The sequence below is a fragment of the Oryctolagus cuniculus genome, chromosome 10, assembly GCF_964237555.1.
Source record: "Oryctolagus cuniculus chromosome 10, mOryCun1.1, whole genome shotgun sequence".
NCBI classification, from domain to species: Eukaryota; Metazoa; Chordata; class Mammalia; order Lagomorpha; family Leporidae; genus Oryctolagus; species Oryctolagus cuniculus.
In genome coordinates this window covers 66437640-66460520 of record NC_091441.1, presented here as the reverse complement: position 1 = coordinate 66460520, position 22881 = coordinate 66437640, and the positions used below count along the sequence as shown (strand labels likewise).

The following is a 22881-nucleotide window of genomic DNA, read 5'->3' as shown; positions in this document are numbered from 1 at the left end:
TTAATTTTACTTTATAAGGAAAAGGAAGTCATACAACTATCTATTTGGAAATCAGTAAACCAGATGAGAACAATTTCACAGAAACAGATACTGACAAGAGAATTACAGTTAAGGGTTTAGGGGTGAGGTGGGGAGTGAAGAAAATGTAATCAATAACTAAAAATACTAAGTCTAAAAGCAAAATATACATAAGAAATAAAATCAGGTAACATGGTACTCTATAAACCCCCTCAATTAGTAATCATGTAATGGTTTTCTATTATTAAACTGTTACACAGAAATTGATCTTATATAGAATAAATTAATCAAGATTATTTCCTCTGAAATCAAGACTGGTATCACTACAAAAACTTTGATGTCACTAAAGGAAACCGACAAAATCACCCAGTCTCAGCTATTACATCATATATACATATATTACATGGAGGTCCTTTTAACCATGACTATACATAACACATTTTTCTGTGGACAATAATGACATAGCTATAGCTGAGCTCATTTAAATATATGTATAATTTTAAGTCAAACTTCTTATTTTTACAGTTCTGCCCAAATATACCCTTTATAAAGTTTTAGTCTTAAATATTCAACCGGATCTCACTATTAGAATTATGTGACAGACTCACTTTAAGTTGCTAGACACTGTCTGAAATTCAGTTTTTAAGGTAAAATCACCAAGCTCACATTTGTAACAAAAAATCAGCTTTAGTATTTGCAATAAATAATTTTATGTTCTTGAAATTTCTGATCTCCAAGATTTACAAAAACTTCACACAGGTATTTAAGTAGACTATTATTTTATGTAACGCAAAATTTGATGATTTCCATTAATTTGCAGCAGCAAGAAAACATCAGAGCTGCAGCCAATTTCCCATTTCTTTTTTGATGTGTGTGTGTGTGTGAGAGAGAGAGAGAGAGAGAGAGAGAGAGAGAGGGAGGGAGGGAGAGAGAGAGGGAGGGAGGGAGGGAGGGAGGAAGTGAAACATATAGAACACATGCAATTTTTATGGATATTGCTAAAGAGCAATCTATTCTCTTAAAGCACTCCACCTGGAATTATAAATTCTTATGCTGTGGAGCTAGGTTGACATAATTAACTCACATAAAACACATTATGAACACTGTATTAAAGTATTGATTTTGGTTTTGGAAACAAGTACACTGCTTTTATTTCTTTTAAGATGCAAAAAGTATGTTGGTAATATTTCTATTTAAAAGTAAAAAAAATTTAAATTTGGAACTCAGTGTATAAAATACAGCATGTATGTTACAAAGCAGAGAAGAAAATGTAGAGCACGCAAAACACTAGAAGACCACTTCTTTTAAGTGGGCAAGTGGTCATTAAATAAAAGCACCCCACCCCCCGCAAAGCACACCTCATTGCTTATCATGCTGTGTGCTCAGACCTGTGCTCAGCTCTGCACATAACAGAATTACTGATTTAATTTATTCTAAGCAGTCATATCATAGGGATATGTAAAAAGAAAGAAAAGGTGTTGAACACCAAACACGTGCTACACAACAGCTTCAGAAATATGCTTACTAAAGGAGGTTGCTAGCAGTTCTGGTTATAAAAAAATAAGGTTCATGGGTTATAAATAGACTGATTTTCCATATGAGGTTTAACTCCTACTACCTAACAAATACACTGGAAACTGTTAAAACTGAAGGTAAAATATTATTTATATTTTATGCTAAAATGGAGAAATCTTTAAACATAGCTATACTAATATGCAGACTGCGTTACTCTAGAAAACGCTTTATCCAATCGAAATTCCTAATGATCACATTTGTTGATGTATTAGGACACTCTAAAACACCCAAGCAATCTCCTCCTGTAGTCTCCACAGTTCTAAGATTAAAAGGTTTGGTTTAAAACTTTCTGAGGTCATGCTTTCTTCTAGTTATTGTTGAACAGTTAACATCAAATAATCCGTTTGATTAAAAAAATTCTGGAATATTTTGACATAAATAACTGTTTTTGTGGATCTCTTAATTTATTAGCTTTTAATTCCATAAGCATTTGCCAACAGTAATATTTCACAGTTCCTGAAATATAAAACTGAGGAAGTGAGTTTCATAAATTATGACAACATATTTCTAAGAGTACAATTAACTAACAATGAGAAAATGAGGCTTGAAACACTGGTCATTTTGTGTATTGTAAGACACAGAAATGCACTCAGTAAACACCAGGGGGTAACAATACATCACTCTCTTCAGAACTCTTCATTTCTGTCCTATGATTTAACTCTATAAGTACTTTATTTATTACGGTGAGACAGTTCCTGTGAGAAAAATTTATACCAGCTGCCTAATAAGGCCAGATTACTGGCAAAATAACGTTAAGAAAAAGGTGAGGGCGGCCGGCGCTGTGGCACAGCAGGTAAAGCCGCCGTCTGCTGTGCTGGCATCCCCTATGGGCACCGGTTCCAGTCCCGGCTGCTCTACTTCCGATCCAGCTCTCTGCTATGGCCTAGGAAAGCAGTAGAAGATGGCCCAAGTCCTTGGGCCCCTGCACCTGTGTGGGAGACCCAGAAGAAAGTTCCTGGCTCCTGCCTTCAGATCAGCCCAGTTCAGGCCACTGTGGCCATTTGGGGAATGAACTATCGGATGGAAGGACCCCCGCACCCCCCACCTCTCTCTCTGCCTCTGCCTCTCTGTAACTGTCTTTCAAATAAATAAATCAATATTTTTAAAAAAGTGAGTAGCTCTTTCAACAATAAGTGATATTTTAAATTTTGTCCATTGGGCACTCTCTAACAAAGTTGTCAATAAAATCTATACTCCGATAGTTAATAAGTGTTAAAAAGTTTGAGGGGGTGGGCTATGTGACAGAGTTATCCTCTTTTCCATTACTATAACTGTGGTATATAAGCACAATCTGACTCTGAATGTGACTGAGTTTTCGGCATAGTAGCAAGGAGCAATTATGTGAAGCAAACACTATTATTAGGATTTCTGTATAGAAATATAATGGAAGAAGACCATGAGAAAAGAGAAAAAGGTAGAAGGCATGGGAAAAAATGACTTAAGGATTATGCAAATGTACAAAAGTGCCACATATTCATACACAAATAAGCTGTATTATCCAGGATATGTATTCCTGTAACAATACTGTAAGTCTGACATGTATGACACAAAACTGTTACTCAAAGTATGGTCCATGAAGTGAGGACAGTCTATAAATTTTGTTACTGATCTGGAATGAAATAAGAAGTCTGCAACAAAATGGAAACCACATTTATCACTAAGCACACTGTTTACTTTCAGCTTTTTCTTCAAAAGCATTTTCTCCTAGAAAGGAAGCAATCCACTGATTTACATTCTAGCATAAGCTGCTTATTTTGAGCAGTGGTAATACACAGTTTGTAGAACAACTGCGCTGAGTATCACTGGCATGAAGCACAAAGCCCAAAGGAATAAACCATATTTGGATGTTACACAGATGATGTCCTTTTATTTACTCCAAATTCATTAAGTTCTGAAATTCACAGTCTTGGTTATTCTCTAACCTTGTAACACTTAAAGTGCATCTGTCACATGGATGACACGATGTATCAGATGGATAACAATGCTATCAAGCTTCACACATACAAACATCTATGGGCAGTAAAATTAATTCCTAATTAAATATTAATCTTTTGAATTTAGATCGGATGAAGTTCAATAAAGTCTATGAGGACCTCATGTAAATAAAGCAGTAAATGTTGGGTATTTTCATCAGTCTTTTTCAGCAACTCCAAAATCTTTGTAAGATACTTACTGATGATTTTGCATCATTCCTTGAGGGAGTTTGATCAAGCAATAACTCAGGTACATTCACCATGTGGAAAATAAATATTCTGAAAAATCAATACATAGCTGATGAACACATGAAACAACCAAGTTCAGTGAAAATCAAAAAGGTTCGAGGTGTGTTCCACTATAATTGAATGTGTTAAGTTGAAATAAAATGCATTTCTCCTTCTGTGGGAAAAATTTGTTGTATCAGTTCTAAAGAAAAGTTTTAACAAAAACTAGTTTTTTTTACCGCCAGTTTTCTGAAACAAAAATAAAGAATTCATAACAAGAATAAGTATAATAACACACTTTTTGAGTTGTACTTTCTTATAGATGCCAGTGTAATTTCAGCTATTATAATCCTGATTTGACACAGCACAAATATCTTTAGATTTTCAGCTTATAACTGGCATATTGATTTACAAGTATTTGAAAGTAAAAAAATCAACAGGAATTAGTGGATGTTGTTAGTATCTGTTTTTGTGATTGGCTATATACTCAATGCTTAATGCCAAACACACAATAGGTACTCAAGAACAGTTACTGAATAACTGAAGGAAAAGAGAAGGGGAGACTAGAATGGCTCCCAAGTATGACTTGTACTGTGCAGATGAAATGGTGTTATCATTAGTTAAAACAGGAAGAAAAGAAAAGAACTGTGAATGGGGAAAAAAGTTTCATTTTGATATGGTGATTTTTAGATTTTTGGTGAAGAAACCAGATATATTATCCAAAAGGCAGTTGAAGACCTAAGCTGGACACCTAAGGGTAAGATCTGCAATGGAGATATATTTGAAGGCACTCATCATACACATAGAAGTTAAAACTAGGAGTGCAGGTGAAATTTATCTGGGAAAACATGAAAAGAGGGTCAGAAGGTAAAATCTTTGGGAAAACTAACATAGGGTTGTATGGTAAGGAAATGAAGAAGAAATGAAGACAAGAGGGGGCCAGCACTGTGGTGCAACAGGTTAAATAAAGCCCTGGCCTGAAGTGCAGGCATCCCATATGGGTGCCAGTTCCAGTCCTGGCTCCTCCTCTTCCAATCCAGCTCTCTGCTATGGCCTGGGAAAGCAGTAGAAGATGGCCCAAATCCCTGGGCCCCTGCACCCACGTGGGAGACCCAGAAGAAGCTCCCGGCTTCAGATCAGCGCAGCTCCTACTGTTGCAGCCATTTGGGGAGTGAACCAGCAGATGGAAGACCTCTTTCTCTGTCTCCACCTCTCTTACTCTTTCAAATAAATAAAATAAATCTAAAAAAGAAAAAAAAAGAAATGAAGACAAGGAAACTGAGGAGGCAATGAAAAAAACATGCGTGGTATTAGTAAAAATAGGTCCCATGGAATAGAGTCAGTCTACACTCTAGTTCAAGCTTAGCTGGGAAAGGAAAAGCATGGAGGATTCAATAAACAGCAATGCAGGGAATAAGATTTTTTGCCAAGAGCCTTATATATTTACATAAACAAAAATATTAGCACATGATTGTATCAAGCTCTACTTCTACCACCCAAATCATCCATCACTTCTGCCACTTTTCACTTGAAACACACCTCAGCAACCAGGTCTAAATCCTTCCAGGTTCTTTTAACATTTTATATGAGCATTGCTTGTATAACTTTAACAAACAAGTGTGTGCATATGTTTTCAAAACAATGTTTATTTAACAAGAGATATAATTATTCACCTTGATTTTTCTAGTAATAGTATCTTGGGGCTGCTGCTGTGGGGCAGCAAGCTAAGCTGCTTCCTGCAATGCTTGCATCTTTTATGGGGGCTGGTTAGAGTCCTAGCTGCTCTGCTTCTGATTCAGCTTCTTGCTAATGGCCTGGGAAAGCAGTGGAAGACAGCCCAAGTACTTGGGCCCCTACCACCCATGTGGAAGACCTGGATGGAACTCTGGACTTGTGGCTTCCACGCAGACCAGCTGTTGGAGTTATTTGGGGAGTGAATCAGTAGATGGAAGATATCTTTCTCCATCAATCTTCCCTTCAACTGAGTAATTAAATCTTTACTAAAGAACAAAACAGTACCCTATGAAAATCTCTTCAAGTATCTGCAGTTTCAAAGACAGCCTTGATATACTCCTTCATGGTTGAGTAATAGTTCATGCTATAGCTATACCTTGATCTGTTCAATCAAATGCCTAGTGATGGTTATGCATTTTCTGTCACTAAAGAGAGTATTGTAATGAACAATATTCCTAGAAATGTGATTTCTTTTTTTTTTTTTTTTTTTTTATTTTTGACAGGCAGAGTGGACAGTGAGAGAGACAGAGAGAAAGGTCTTCCTTTGCCATTGGTTCACCCTCCAATGGCTGCCGCGCTGTGGCCGGCGCACCGCGCTGATCCGATGGCAGGAGCCAGGAGCCAGGTGCTTTTCCTGGTCTCCCATGGGGTGCAGGGCCCAAGCACTTGGGCCATCCTCCACTGCACTCCCTGGCCACAGCAGAGAGCTGGCCTGGAAGAGGGGCAACCGGGACAGAATCCGGCGCCCCGACCGGGACTAGAACCCGGTGAGCCGGTGCCGTTAGGTGGAGGATTAGCCTAGTGAGCTGCGGCGCCGGCTAGAAATGTGATTTCTAGAGCAAGAAGCCTAAGTATTCTTAAGAATGTTTTCTGGCTGGCGCCGCGGCTCACTAGGCTAATCCTCCACCTAGCGGCACCGGCACACCGGGTTCTAGTCCCGGTCGGGGTGCCGGATTCTGTCCCGGTTGCCCCTCTTCCAGGCCAGCCCTCTGCTGTGGCCAGGGAGTGCAGTGGAGGATGGCCCAAGTGCTTGGGCCCTGCACCCCATGGGAGACCAGGAAAAGCACCTGGCTCCTGGCTCCTGCCATCGGATCAGCGCGGTGTGCCGGCCACGGTGGCCATTGGAGGGTGAACCAACGGCAAAGGAAGACCTTTCTCTCTTTCTCTCTCTCTCACTGTTCACTGTTAAAAAAAAAAAAATAATGTTTTCTGTGATGGTAAATTTTGAACTAAAAGAAGACAGATTGTCACAGATACATTAAGTCTGAGCTCCAAAGGATCCTCTATCTCTGGCCTATTTACAATTCCACCTATCCCATTCCCCTATCATTTTGAAGCATATCCTATTTATTCTACTACTTTATCTATAAATATGAGGATATTTCAAAAATCTCATGGAAAAATAGAATTAAAATGTACATTTGAGGCAGTCTTTTGGTGAACTGGTTAAGCCTCTGTTTGGGATTCAAGTCCTAGCTCCAGTCTTGATTCCAGCTTCCTGCTAATGTATACCCTGGAAGGAAGCAAGTGATGGTTCAAATAGTTGAGACTCTCCCACTCAGCTGGAGACCTGAACTGAGTTCCCAGCTCCTGGTAATTTGGAGAGGGAATCAGTGGATGCAAAGGCTCAAGGCTGGTCAGTCTGTTTCCATCCCTCAAATAAAATAAGCATTTAAAAAGACACTGGTTTTTAATTTGGAGCATAAAAACTTTGAAACGCATGCATAGTTTTTACATTGCATTTTTGCAAATTTTCTGAAGACCTCATATGGCATTGATTTCAACATATTTTTGTACCAAAAATAAACATTTTTTCATTATATTTTTATAAACTTTTAGAAGTACCATCACATTTCAGTATGTATCTCAAATGAAAAGGACTCATTCTTTGTTAGCTATTGTCAGACCTTTTTTTTTTTTTTTAAAGATTTATTTATTTGAAAGGAAGAGTTGCAGAGAAGCAGAGGCAGAGAGTCTGTCTTCCATCCACTGGTTCACACCCCAGACAGCCTCAACAGCAGGAGCTGTGCCAATCCAAAGCTAGAAGCCAAGTGATAACGAAAGCTATAAGCCACTTTAAGTTGTTGGTTTGTTATCCATTATTTCTTTTTTTTAATAGAAAATAAACATATGGACATGCTTTTTAAATCTTTCAGTGTCTACTATTATCTTTTACCCTAAAAGGTGAATAATACCTTGGCCAGGTACAGGATTCTCATACTGTAGTTCTCTTAGCAGTTGTCTTCCACTATTCCAAATTACAAGTCCCATGCCAACCTAACAGTATTTCTTCTTTGTAGGTAATTTGTTAGTTCAGAACAGCACCAAGAAATGTGACCAATGAACATGGAGGGGTATGAACGAATGTTTTCATTAATCCACCTGGAGCTCACTGAGCCTCACAACTGATGACATGGTTTTTCAACTCGCATTTTTTTTATTATTTTTATAATAATTATGTATACCCTACCTGTTGCTTTCTGCCCTTTTAAGTCCCTACTAAGTAAGCATTACTCATATTTTAGACCTGTTAGACCTCCTGGATCTACTGCTTAAGTCTTTTATCTTTTCTTTCACAATTCTTCGTCTTTGGAATTTTGCTTTATGTTGTAAAGATACACTTAACTTGATTTTTGAGTTTAATATCTGAATCTCAACAGTGACTATTCCCACTTCATCTACTAAGTTGCTGGGCTGTACAATCACATTTTATTTAGTTCCCCAAAGTCTTTTTGTGCTATACTGGAAAAAATTTTAAGCACCCATTCTTGTTGTTTCCTCTAGTAATTTTATTGAGTTGAGTTCACATTCTGTTTATTTCTAAGGGATGTTATGTTTCTTCAGTAGCTCACTGTAACCTAATGTTGGAGTAGTCCAAGTGGCAGTTCACCTGCAAGTGGCAGAAGGCAAAGCAGTTTCCATCCTGGTGGCTGTCAAGCCATAGCAGAGGCAGCAGGAGGAAACCTCCCTGTTCTTTAACTCCAGGTCTTCTGCTACTCCAGTGCTGATGATGGATTTACTCAGCCTATAGGTTCAGATCTTTGGATTTATGGGGGATGTAGAGTCCTGGCAGATTTCCCAAGGGCAAATTCCCTATGCCAGTTCAAGTATTTACTGAGCAATACCTATGTACTAAATACTTAAGGGAATTTACATTTTTACTACAGGGTGAAGATAGAGAAATTGATACCAACAACAAAGGTACCACCTTGACAATTTTGCCTATAGTTTTAGCTCCATTAACATCACTTTCTTCAAACATTGATGCCAATTCTTTATGAATGTTATATTTTTCTCCTTATTCATGTCCTCCTACTCCCATTCTCCTTTTCATTTAGTCCTACTTTTGGATGGGTGACAATTTAGTGGAAGCCCTGGTCAATCCCTAAGAGAAGCACAGGAACTATCACTATTGCTGGTCCATTCTCAAAGTCATGGAATACACATCAGGCTCTTCCCTTAACATACGATGTGAAGAATCTGTTAGTATTAACAACAACAACAAGGGGTGGATGCCTGGTCTACTGGCTATGATGTCCAAGTACCATATCACCATATCCAAGTGCCCGGGTTTTATGTCTGGCTCCAGCTCCTGACTCCAGCTACCTATCAGTGCAGACCCTAGGAGGCAGTGGATGACGGCTGCAACAACTGAGTTTCTGCCATTCACATGGGAGACCTACATCGAGTTCCTAGCTCTAGTCATCATGGGCACTGAACCAGGCCATAGATGGGAGCTGGCTCTCGTTAACAGATGCATTTTAAAAACAAATTTATAATATCCTGAATCCTACATGTGCCATTTACCTTAATGGCGTTTTTTGTAAAACGCTCACTTATTAAATACATGCTGACTTTTTTAGTCTTGCCTATTTTTTAAAAGTCTGATACTCCAGTCATTTTTATTTTTTTCTGAAGAGTTTCCTTTGTCTTTTCCAAATAGTTTATCTCTTGAAGAACCAACACTGGTTTTCTCACTCTGGATTTGGCTGACCACACTCTCTTGGTGCACTTTACATGCTCCTCTGACCTTGACATTTCCTGTACATTGGCAGCTGGATCCTGTAGATGAAGACAGTAAGGTTTGATCTCTTCGACGAAGCCACAGTAGCATTAGAGTATATTCTTTCATCATGGGGCATGTGATGCATTCTTTAATATTAGTAACTGTCGGTGTTCAATGCTATAGATAGACTAGCAGGGGTTTGCAAAATGCCATAATTTAATTTTTTCCCATAAATCTTTAAAGCACTGCTTTTTTTAATAAAAGATTTTTAAAATTTATTTATTTGGATCACTCTCCCCTTTATTTATTCTATCGGTTAGTGTTAGCAGGTACTAGACATGTTTATGTGCTCCCTTTGACTCTCAGTCCTTTCATTATGATCAATTGTGAACTGAAGTTGATCACTTGGAATAGTGAGATGGCATTGGTACATGCCACCGTGATGGGATTGAATTGGAATCCCCTGGTATGTTTCTAACTCTACCATTTGGGGCAAGTCAGCTTGAGCATGTCCCAAATTATACATCTCTTCCCTCTCTTATTCCCACTCTTATGTTTAACAGGGATCACATTTCAGTTAATTTTCAACACTTAAGAATAACTGTGTATTAATTACAGAATTAAACCAGTCATATTAAGTAGAACAGACAAAAAAACTACTAAGAGGGATAATGTATTAAGTTGTTCATTAACAGTCAGGGCTATGCTGATCAAGTCACCGTTTCCCATAGTGTCCATTTCACTTCAACAGGTTTCCTTTTTGGTGTTCAGTCAGTTGTCACCGATCAGGGCGAACATATGGTATTTGTCCCTTTGGGACTGGCTTATTTCACTCAGCATGATGTGTTCCAGATTCCTCCATTTTGTTGCAAATGACTGGATTTCCAAGTTTTTACAAAATCAGACTTCCTGAAGAAGCAAGCTGTTTATGATTTGGACGTCTGGTACTGGGAGAATTTTGTTACTACATTCCATCAGAGCCTTCTGTACCTGACCAAGGTTGATAATATGCTTTATCTCAACTTGAGTATATCTGAATAAAAGGGATTGTAGAGGTGACAAAGGGGAGAGTGATCCAACATGCGAAGTGAGATACTCAGCAGACTCATAGAATGGCAGATGTCCTAAATAGCACTCTGGCCTCAGAATCAGCCCTAAAGGCATTCGGATCTGACTGAAAAGCCCATGAGAGTATTTCAGGCATGGAAAGCCAAGACACTCTGGCAAAAGATCTCTGTGAGTGAGATCCCAGTGGAAAGAACAGGTCTTCAAAGAAGGAGGTACCTTTCTCTGAAGGGAGGAGAGAACCTCCACTTTGACTATGACCTTGTCTAAACAAGATAAGAATCGGAGAACTCAGAGGGCTTCCATAGCCTTGGAAACTCATGACTGGAGCATAGGGAGATTACTGATGCCATAGACAGGAGTGTCAATTGGTAAAGTCAACAACAGGAGTCACTGTGCACTTACTCCTCATGTAGGATCTCTGTCCTTAATGTGCTGTGCATTGAGATTTAATGCTATAACGAGTACTCAAACAATATATTTCATTTTGTGTTTCTATGGGGGTGCAAACTGTTGAAATCTTTACTTAATGCATACTAAACTGATCCTCTGTAAAAAAAAAAAAAAGAAACTATCAACTCCCAACTTGACTCTCACTGGAATTAAACATGACAATAGGTCTGATCTGATTTCATCATCATTTAAAAAAAATCATCTATTATTTTTCACTTTATGGGAGCAAACTGTTGAAATCCTTACTTAATGTATACTAAGCTGATCTTCTGTATATTAAGATAATCGAAAATGAATCTTGATGTGAATGGAAGGGGAGAGGGAGTGGGAAAGGGGAGGGTTGTGGGTGAGAGGGACGGTATGGGGGGGAAGCCATCGTAATCCATAAATCGTACTTTGGAAATTTATATTCATTAAATAAAAGTTAAAAAAAAACTTGGAAAAAAAAATTTATTTATTTGAAAGGCAGAGTTACAGAAAGCACAGGCAGGGAGAGAGAGAGGTCTTCCAACCGCTGGTTCACTCAGCTTTGGAGCTGAGCTGATCCAAAGCCAGGAGCTTCTTCCTGGTTTCCCACGGGATACAGGGACCCAAGAACTTGGTGCCATCTTATACTGCTTTCCCAGTCCATAGCAGAGAGCAAGACTGGAAGAGGAGCAACCAGGACTAGAACCTGCACCCATATAGGATGCTGGTGCCACAGGCAGAGGCTGAGCCCACTTCGCCACAGGGTCGGTTCCCCATATTTTAACTTTTTAAATGAAGACATTTCTCCCTACCTTCAACATCACCTAGTAACAGAGTTCATACAGAAAGTCAAGAAAAAAAATTTTCCAGTTATTTGCCTAAATTTTCAAGTAAACTGATTCTCTCTCATCCTGATAACAAACGAATTTTTAAAATCATCATTATGAACTCATGGATTTAAATATATTTGATGGGTTCCAGAACTTTGCAATGTCCTTATTTAAGCTCACATTGTCCCACCCCGGGGCAGTGGAAAAGTGCTCCAAGTTGTCTCCTAAGGCCCCTCTTATAAGATTTTATCTTTGTTACCTTTCATGAAATTTGTAATGAAAAGATGCTGCAAGCTCATTGTACATATTCCCTGCTCTGGACCTAGGACCATCTTTTTCTAAGAAGCCTTCATTTTTCTTTAGTAGAAAACATTTTAAGATCATAATCTGAGAATCAGACATGATTATACTATTCTCCTTCTCATAGCTTTTAGCTCAATTATAGAGCAAAGAAATTGTATATATTTGTATATACTATACAAATTTTGACGATTTTAAACTCACAAGAAAATTGAAACACTGAACACTACATACCCTTTTACCCAGATTTGTCTGATTAATATTTTATTCTCTTTCTTTATAATCTTTCAACTAAAGTATGTATTTGTATACATATTTTTCAGTAGTATACAAGAGTATATTATATACATCATGTCCCTATATCCATATATACTTCAGTATTTCTTAAGAAATAAGACATAAGGACATTCTATTAAGTTGCCCTATATGGCTGTCAACCTCATGAATTACACTGATACAACACTAGTTACTGTGCATATTCCTTATTAAATCATCTAACAATGTCTTCTCCTATAGTAATTTTTCACCTCCAGTCTAGCACCTAGGCTAAGAGCAAGCTGCCTTTAATTACAGTCTCTTTATTCCACAACACTTCTACTGCTTTACTGGTCCGAGTCTCGCCCGACACGGTCATTTCTTACTCCTTCCTGACATGATACTGGATTACTACTTGAACTTCCTCATGAGTGTGCATTCTCAATTGAAATACCAGAGTTATGCCATATCCCTCCCACAGCATTAGAGCACACATTCTGGGTGCTGTTGGAGTTCCACAGTAATTAATCATTGGTTTCTCCTCCCCTGTCCTCTCCCAGCCCCCACCTTCTGATGTAGAAAGGCCATTCAGATACCCTTTTCGTCAAAACATCTCTCTAGGTTTATCAGTCATAAGTAATGCTTGCCTAGTCATCTTTACTGTAAGGGTGTAACATAATCAGTGGTAGGGGTTGGACTGGACTAGGAAAGGGTATGAGAGAACTTTTGGGACTGACAGAGATATTCTGTACTATGACAGGGCTGGATGACACAGCTCAAGGCATTTCCAAAACTCATAAAATATTATACTTAAGAAGTTTAAGTTTCACAAATGTTAATCAAGTGCATGCTGAAGTACTTAGGAATGTCCACAACTTATCACAGAATGCATCAATAGTAAGATGGAGTGGACAGATATATGATAAAGCAACCAAGGAAATAGATCCAAAGTAAACAACTCTAAAATGCAGTTGGTAGGGACACAGTATGCACTGAACTTTGTTACATGGACTTTCATGAACTTTGCTACGTTTGAATATTTTCAAAATAAAACATCCAGCTTTTTTTAAAAAGGTATCATTCCAAAAGGTGAAGTTATCAAGTATAGAACAAGTAAACAGGTAACACAGTAATACAGTAATTAAACATAAATAATCATAATTTGGGATAATTTTCCCATGCTGGCATCATACCTAGATTTAGAAAATATGTATCTAACACTGTGGGTAGAAGCTAAGATAGAAAACCATTAGATGGCTAATTGCAATGACTTTAACACTGACGTCATGAACAATCTTTTAAAAGCCATATTATAAAGGCAGGAAAAAGTAGTATTTGTAAATTAACACATAGGTGATATCACACGTGTATATTTAAATTAATAAATACTTTATCACACGTGTATATTTAAATTAATAAATACTTTAAGTAGACGCCCACTTATTCCTTATTTCTGTGTAGTTTATTTAGTCAAGTGGGCTACAACATCTTTGTTCTGTTTTTTAAATTGTTACTGAGGAAAACTTAGATTAGCTTGTATTCTGATATATACAACATTTAAAAAGCTGCTCTAGAGCATATACTTTTATTTATTTATTTATTTTTTTGACAGGCAGAGTGGACAGTGAGAGAGAGAGAGAGACGGAGAGAAAGGTCTTCCTTTGCCGTTGGTTCACCCTCCAATGGCTGCCGCGGCCGGCGCGCTACAACCGGCGCACCGCGCTGATCCGATGGCAGGAGCCAGGTACTTACCCTGGTCTCCCATGGGGTGCAGGGCCCAAGCACTTGGGCCATCCTCCACTGCACTCCCTGGCCACAGCAGAGAGCTGGCCTGGAAGAGAGGCACTGGGACAGAACCGGCGCCCTGACCGGGACTAGAACCGGGTGTGCCGGCGCCGCAAGGCGGAGGATTAGCCTAGTGAGCCGTGGCACCGGCCTAGAACATATACTTTTATAATGATCTCTCTGCCCATTTTTGGGCATTTGTGTCATTCTAATTTTTCATTTTTTTAAAAAAGATGTATTTACTTATTTGAAAGGCAGAGTTGGAGAGAAAGAGAGGGAGTGATCGCCCATCCACTGGTTCACTCCCCAGATAGCCACAATAGCCAGGGCTGGGCCAGACTGAAGCCAGAGAGCCTGGGTCTCTCACTTGGGTTTAGGAGCTCAAGCACTTAGGCTATCTTCTGCTGCTTTCTCAGGCACATAAGCAGCGAGCTGGATCAGAAGTGGAGCAGCTGAAACTCAAATCGGCGCCCATGTGGGATGCCGCACTTCAGACGGCAGCTTAACCCACTGTGCCACAAGGCTGGCCCAATTCTTCACTATTGTATGCACTACCCTGTTAATTTTATGCAGTTATAAATGTTCTTCAAAAAGGTCACGGAAGATGGAATTAAAAAATGTTTATTTTGGTGCAAACAAAATTGAATCCCGTGCATAGTTTCTTCACAATATACATCTTTTTGAATTTTTTGCAGATTCCTCATATAATGTGAGTACTTCTGGTTACCTCTTTAAGAATTTTTCAAATATACTAACAAATTGCTTTCCAGAAAGCAATCTCTACAATAGTATATGATTTCAGCTTCACTGCAAGCCTATCAACATCAGAATACTGTTTTTAAAAAATCTTTACCAATTTTACAGGGTGGTTTTTACCGAGCATTTCTGTATGCTAGGCACTGTGTTATTCTGCAGTATTCTATCTTGTAGGCTCCTTTCTCAGAGTGAAGTTATCAGGATTTTGTTGGTTTAGAAAAAGCTATTCATGCATTTGTACATCTGGACCAGTTAAAACATGATGGCAACATCACTGTGTTCACAGCTGCCTGTCCCCCAATCTTTGTCCTAATACATCCTTTCTGTCCACCTGTAACTCCCTCTGCAGCCCCTTCTGTCAGTGTCTTTCTCTCTCTTCTCTGCATTATTTATACTTTAGGGTTTTATTTTTTTTCTAACATCCACACACAGCATTCTACCACAGTCTGAAAAATCTTTTACATAACTGAAGCTCTATTTCCTATATATTTTATATGAAAGGCAAAGAGACAGAGGAACCAACCAACAGACAGGGATCTTCGATCTGCTGACTCATTCCCCAAATACTTACAACAGCCAGGGTTTACGAAAATCTCAGTGTTGCAGATGTTGTATGCATAGTCATCAGTACTTACAGGATGAGGACAGCCAGACCCAAGCCAAGAGGAAGGAAACCAATTTGTGTCTCCCATGTGGGTGGCAGGAACCCAACTACTTGAGCCATCACCCGCAGTCTCTCAAGTTGTGCATTACAAGGTGGAATTGGAAGGATATGTGGGACTCAAACTCAGGAACTCCAAGATAGGATACAAGCATTCCAACTACTGTACCAAACACACACCCTCTATCAAGTTTCTTATGTGCCTATAATGTTCACAAATCCTCACTTTTTTTTCTTGATTAGATTTCCTTGAATTTGTTTATTTGATATTCTTAGAAAAGCAACTCAGTTTCATTCCGTTGTTTAGAAATATCAGGATTTTATTTTCTTATACAACACTTACAAAATGTTTAATCATTAAATTTTACTTTTTATTAATACCTTTTCTCTTCAGAACTATCTTTTTCTTTCCTATTTCTGATTTCCTTATTAAGCTCATTTACTTTTATTCTTAGTGAGTCTGATGATGATGCCACAATAATATAGCATAATTTGTCATTATCCTATAAGTACTAATGGTTATGTACACAATGTCTAAAATCTTGAGACTTTTTAAATAAAGGATTGCATATGCTGGGAAAACCACCAAAGTTTCCAAGTAGTATTACGTTTCTGTCATTATATTTCTAGCAACTTTTGCTTCATATATTTGTCAGTTTAAGAGGTCAACACAAGTTTTTCTCTGCTTTGTAATTATTTGCCCTTTATTATAAAAAAAAATTATCTTCTTTTTGCCATGCAACATCTTCTCTCATTCTTTTTTCTCTAATGTTAATACTATAATTCTTTTTCTTTTTAAAAGTATTCTTAACTGGTATTTTTTTCAACTATTATAAAAAATAATTATCATACAATCTTGCCTATCTGGAACATGAGTTTCAAATATTTATTGTCATCTCCCCTTCTAAAACAGTTAGTTTAACTTACTATTTAAACCTCAAATTATTATTACATTTTTCCCTCTTAAGTATGATCTGATGTATATAGTCACTTTTGAGAATATTTGCACTTGTTCAGGTATTTCTTTTACAATCAGTGCTTACAACCAGAATACTCCTACCATGATTTTGTTCATACTGTTGTATTATCTCTCAATCATTGGAATATACTGACAATTTTTGTTCAGCAACACAATAAGGATATTATAAGGAGTGTTCTTTCAGTTGCCTTTCCTTGTGAAAGAAATTTAGCTGTGTTACATAAAGGCAAAAATTGGAACCTTCTGCCTCGAGACTATAGATGTTGTTCTCTTGCCTCCTGGCAATGGCAGAAATTAAAGGAGCAGTTTGGTTTTTATTCACTCATATTTAATATAAAAGTAACATCACCTAATTGCTTAATGGAATTCTTTAAGACTACAAAGACATGGCTGTTTGCAAGGCTGAAAAAATTATTTTTTATTGATTTCTGATAATATAGTAAATGCTTCCATTCTGTATAGAGATGATTTTCTTCAACACAGGAATGTTTGTTGTATTTTTAAGTTTTTAAAAAAATTCCATGCACGCTCAGTTTTCCACAATATTTTTTTTAAAAAACTGTTTCAAAAGAAACTGCTCCCAACCTGCAAGTGATCAAAAGTTCAACCACCTAAATCAAAACAGCAAAAATCCAAGTATGACTTATTTATGCCAGAAAAGACCTGAAGGCGAGCACCTCTATAATTCATAACATAATGTGAAAAGAAGTCAGGGTAGTACAGTAGCTTGAGTGTCATGAAAGAACAATGGAACAATTTATAGCACAAAATATTACAGAAATCCGGCAGTGGCACTAGGTTTCCACTCCAAAAAGCCACAAGTAACAAACATCTAGACTGTTAACTTCATCATTTTTAGCTAAGCGTTGCTCTAATAGCTAATATTATTTTGAGGTACTCAAATATTTCATGTACTACAGACCAATCAAGTCTATTAAATGTCATATCAAATAGTTCAATGTCTATTATTTCAAACAAACCTGTATAGCTTTCATCGTCATCTGACAAAGGCACCTCTCTTTTTAGTAGTAATTCCAACTCTTCTGTTTCTGCTACATCCACTGGGCGCTCTCCATGCTTATTAGCTTGAAATGGGTTTCCACCATGACGAAGTAATAGTTTCACTATCTGCAACATTAAACAGTACAAAGTTATTTCCTTCAGACACATATAATTTCAACCATTCTCTTGATAACACAACATTCTTGTGTTATCTCATCTACGCTATAGCCATCCCTCAGAGTGTCTTCTCTAACCATTATTCTCTCTCAATTTCATTTTACTTGAAATTCCTCTTCCAACTGATGACCATATCTTCCTGAAAATTTAAACTGGGTTAGTTCAGAACTTAATTTCATCATTTTCTATTTTTATCATAAATCAACAAATACATATTATACCTATTAAGAAGTACTACTGCAAGTTTTTCTGACAGATCAATAAGTTCCCTAGTCTCTCTCCTTTTTTTTTTTTTTTTTTAAGATTTCATTTATTTGAAGGAGAGCTAGAGAGGGAGACAGAGAGAAAGGTCCTGCGGCCTGTGCCATGGCACAGGTTAATCCTCTGCCTGTTGGCGCTGGCATCCCTTATGGGCGCCCATTCAAGTCCTGGTTGCTCCTCCTCCAATCCAGCTCTTTGCTATGGCCTAGGAATGCAGTAGAAGATAACCCAAGTGCTTGGGCCCCTGCACCCACGTGGGAGACGTGGAGGAAGCTCCTGGCTCTTGGCTTCGGATTGGCGCAGCTCCAGCTGGCTCAACCATCTGGGGGGTGAACCAACGGAAGGAAGACCTTTCCCTCAGTCTCTTTCTCTCAGTGTCTGTAACTCTAACTCTCAAATAAATAACATCTTTAAAAAAAAAAAAAAAAAAAAAAGAAAAAGAAAGGTCCTGCATCCACTTGGTTCACTCCCCAAATGGCTGCAATGGCTGGAGCCAAGCTGATCCGAAGCAAGGAGCTTCTTCTGGGTCTCCCACGTGAGTGCAGGGGCTCAAGCACTTGGGTCATCTTCTGCTTTCTCAGGTGCCATTAGCAGGAAGCTGGATTGGAAGTGGAGCAGTCAGGACTTAAACAGGTGCTACAGGCCAGGGCTTTAACCCACTGTGCCATAGAACAGGCCTCCCATGGTCTTTTTTTTTTTTTTGACAGGCAGAGTGGACTGTGAGAGAGAGAGAGAGACAGAGAGAAAGGTCTTCCTTTGCCGTTGGTTCACCCTCCAATGGCCGCTGCGCTGCGGCTGGCGCACCGCGCTGATCTGATGGCAGGATCCAGGTGCTTATCCTGGTCTCCCACGGGGTGCAGGGCCCAAGCACTTGGGCCATCCTCCACTGCACTCCCTGGCCACAGCAAAGAGCTGGCCTGAAAGAGGGGCACCAGGATAGAATCCGGCGCCCCGACTGGGACTAGAACCTGGTGTGCCGGCGCCGCAAGGCGGATTAGCAGCCTAGTGAGCCGCGGCGCCGGCCTCCCATGGTCTTTTGAAATGCATACGCTAGAGGGAACTTCAAAAATACTGTTTCTCTTTGTTTAATGCTAATATCTCTATCATATGATGTGAAAAATCTTTAGTTTTGTTAATACACAATACTCGCATTATCTTTGCTGATTACAGTGCACTATTTTAACACATACACACAAGTGCAACCAACTCAAACAAGGCAGCCAGCCATATATATATAAAGATCTATTTATTTCAAAGGCAGAGTTACAGAGAAAGACAAGAGATCTTTCATCTGTAGGTTCTCTCCCCAAAGGGTCACAACAGCCAGGGCCAGGTCAAAGCCAGGAGCTTCATCCAGGTCTCCTACAGGGGCCCAAGTACTTGGGACATCTTCTGCTGTTTTTCCAGGCACATTAGCAAGGAGCTGGATCAGAAATGGAGCAGCTGGGACTCAAACTGGAGGCTGTATAGGTTGCCAGCATTGCAGGCAACAGCATTGTTATGCCACAATGATAGCCTCTCCTCATCTTTTGTTTGGGGCTTTCCTGTTCCTCTCTTCCAATTCTTCACAGTATATAATACATTATTTTAACTACAGCTGCCCCACTGTGCTACAGAAAATCCACCAATGCTCTTGATCTTGCTCTGTTTCCTACTTCCGAGGAATTTCAATTATCAATAGTCATGTGCCTTTATTAGAATCAATGAAATGTAAACTTCAAGACGCTTCACGGGGCTGGTGCTGTTGCACAGCAGGTAAAGCCACTGCCTGTGGTGCCAGCATCCCATATGGGTGCTGGTTCAAGTCCCGGCTGCTCCATTTCCAACCCAGCTCTCTGCTATGGCCTGGGAAAGCAGCAGAAGATGGCCCAAGTCCTTGGGCCCCTTCACCCACGTGGGAGAACTGGAAGAAGTTCCTGCTTCTGGATTGGCGCACCTCCAGCCACTGCGGCCAATTGGAAAGTGAACCAGCAGATGGAAGATACTCTCTCTCTCTGTGTCTGCCTCTCCTTCTCTGTGTAACTCTTTCAAATAAATAATATATATATATATATATTTAAAAAAACACTTGCATGGGACCTTTAAAAGTCCCTATTTCATTAAAAAAAATTATTTGAAAGAGTTACACAGAGAGAGGAGAGGCAGAGACAGAGACAGACACACACACACACACACACACACACACACACAGATCTCCCATTCGCTGACTCACTCCCCAGTTGGCCATAATGGCTGGAGCTGGGCCAATCCAAAGCCAGGGGCTTCTTCTAGGTCTCCCACGTGGGTGCAGGGGCCCAAGAACTTGGGCTATCTTCCACTGCTTTCCCATGCCATAGCAGAGAGCTGGATCAGAAGTGGAGCAGCCAGAACTTGAATGGGTGCTCACATGCGATGCTGGCACTGCAGGTGGTAGCTTTACTTGCTACACCACAGTGCCAGCCCATACAAGTCCCTATTTCTAATTATTGTTCTAATTTGGGGGAGGGGAGAAGGAGAACCCAAACATTGTCTGGATCACTCCCCAAATGTCAGCAAAGACCAAGGCTGAAGCCTGGAACAGTATTGTCTCCTACATGGGTAAGAGGAAATCCAATTATTTGATCTATTATCACTGTCAAGGGTCAGAGAGCTAGGCTGGTGGTATACTGCAGTGGGTTTGACACCAGCTTCCAGTATAGGCACCAATTCAAACCCAGCTGCTCCATTTCCAATTCAGTTCCCTGCTAATGTGCCTGGGAGAGCAGCTTTAAAAGGGCTCTAAGCACCCATGTGGGAGACTCAGATGAAGCTCCTGTCTTTGGCCTGGCCTAGCCCCAACAGTTGCAACCATTTGAGGAGTGACACAACAGATGGAAGACCTCCCTCTCTGCCTTTCAAATAAATTAATCTTTTAAAAAGAAAAAGATGAATCAGGAGCTGGAGTTGAAAACTAAACCCAGGTACGTCAATGCAGAATGGATGCCTCTTCACCACCACACTAAATGCTTACCATCCTACTTCTAATATTGTATTCATTACTTCGAAGCTTTTCTTACAGGCTTTTCCCCCAGCAAATTACATAAGCTTCAGGCTCCACTGAACCAGGGTCTGCCTAGTTAGTCTTCATTTCTTTTTCTGCCCCGTCCCCCCACCCCATTTTAGTCCTCTTCCCAACTGTATTTTTTCATCTCTTCCTGGTTGAGTCCTTCTTCTTCTTTTTAAAAAATATATATTTTTAATTTAAAGTCAGAGTTACAGAGAGAAAGAGATAGATCTTCCATTGGATGGATCACTCTCCACACGCTCACAATGGCTGGGGCAGGGCCAGCCCAAAGCTAGGAGCCAAGTTTCATCTGGGACTCCCATGTGGGTGGCAGGGGCTCAAGTACTTGGGTATCTTCTGCTGCTTTCCCAGGTCCATCAGCAGGGAGCTGGATCAGAAGTAGCGCAGCCCGGACTGGAACTGGCACTCCTAAGGGATGCCAGTGCTGCAAGCAGCAGCTTTATCTGCTCCACCACAGGCCCCGTCTTTCTTTTCTTCACAGTTAAGTCTCGTGAAAATGTTTATTCTTAGCAGCCCTGACTTTTTTATTTGCTCTTTATTCTCCTACTGGTAACTCTGCTACCACCAGTCCTATGCATAATGTATCAAAGTGGATGAGCTTGGGGCCCAGCTCTGCTCCTAATTCCAGCTTACTGCAATGCAGGCCCTGGGAGGCCTGCATAGCTCAAGTACTTGGGTGCTTGACACTCATGTGTGATACCAGGACTGTGTTCCCAGTTGCCATCTTGAGTCAGATCTAACCTAGACCTAGTCACTGTGGACACATGGGAGAGTGATCCGACAGATAAGAGCTCTTTCTGCTTCTCTCTCTCTTGCTTTGCCTCTCAAGTCTTTTTAAAAAGAAATCTTACATGAATAACATTAAACAGATAAACATTTTCTACACTTACCATTAATTGAATGGCTTTTTTTGTAAACAGTATTTTTTTTTTCTTCCAAAGATTTATTTACTTATTTGAAAGGCAGAGTTAGAGAGAGGCAGAGACAGAGAGACAGAGAAAGGTCTTCAATCTGCTGGTGCACTCCCCAAATGGCTGCAATGGCCAGAACTGGGACTATCTGGAGCCAGGAGCCAGGAACTTCTTCTAGGTCTCTCATGCCGGTGCAGGGGCCCAAGGACATGAGCCATCTTCTACTGCTTTCCCAGGCCATAGCAGAGAGCTGGGTCGGGAGTGGAGTAGCTGGGACTCAAACCAGCGCCCAAATGGAATGCCAGCACTGCAGATGGCAGCTTTACCTGCTATGCCACAGCGCTGGAATATAATAGTTTAAAATGACATACTAAAACTCGGGAATTTCTAACAAATTCTTTAATAACAAACATTTACAATGAATTAAATGAAAAGAAGTAGACCAGTATTGTAGAAAACCTGAAATGTAAGAATGCACAGATAAAAAATTTGCTCATGATTCCAACTGTTAATAGCTTACTACCCTTTAAGTGTTATTAAGTTTCATATGTTCATGATTTTCAAATATGAGCTTGTTTTCCAAGGCTGCTGCTGAACTCTCCCTGAAGCTTGTCTCCATGTCCTAAGTCTCCCACCAGGGTGGGCTTATTTCACCAACATGGGAGACCCAAAAGAAGCTCGTAGCTTTGGCTGGACCAAGCACAGACCATTGTGGACATCTGCAGAGTGAACCAAAGGATGGAGGATCTCCCTCTCTCTTTAACTGTAACTTTCAAAATAAATTAAAAAATCTCTTAAAATAAAACTTTAAAATTTTTGTTGTAACTAAAATCTGATTTAACTACCTGTATTTTTTTTTTCAAAGATTTTGTTTATTTGAGAGCTAGATTTACAGACAATGA

At 39.6% G+C, this 22881-nt stretch overlaps 1 protein-coding gene across 21 annotated transcripts in view; it reads right to left on the bottom strand.

Annotated features, from left to right (window-relative positions):
- Positions 1-22881, bottom strand: part of ANKRD12 (ankyrin repeat domain 12) — a 144765-nt gene that overhangs the window by 52739 nt on the left and 69145 nt on the right. For 20 of the 21 annotated variants that reach the window (XR_011379433.1, XM_051852132.2, XM_051852131.2 and 17 more), the window contains one exon: positions 17566-17713. Coding sequence is in view for 19 of the 21 variants with exons in the window: in XM_051852132.2 (XP_051708092.2) it covers positions 17566-17713 (148 nt within the window). In the remaining 2 variants the exon portion in view is untranslated. Of the gene's footprint in view, positions 1-3766; positions 3846-17565; positions 17714-22881 lie in introns of those variants that run through there. The other variant, XM_008261047.4, reaches the window with a different exon arrangement.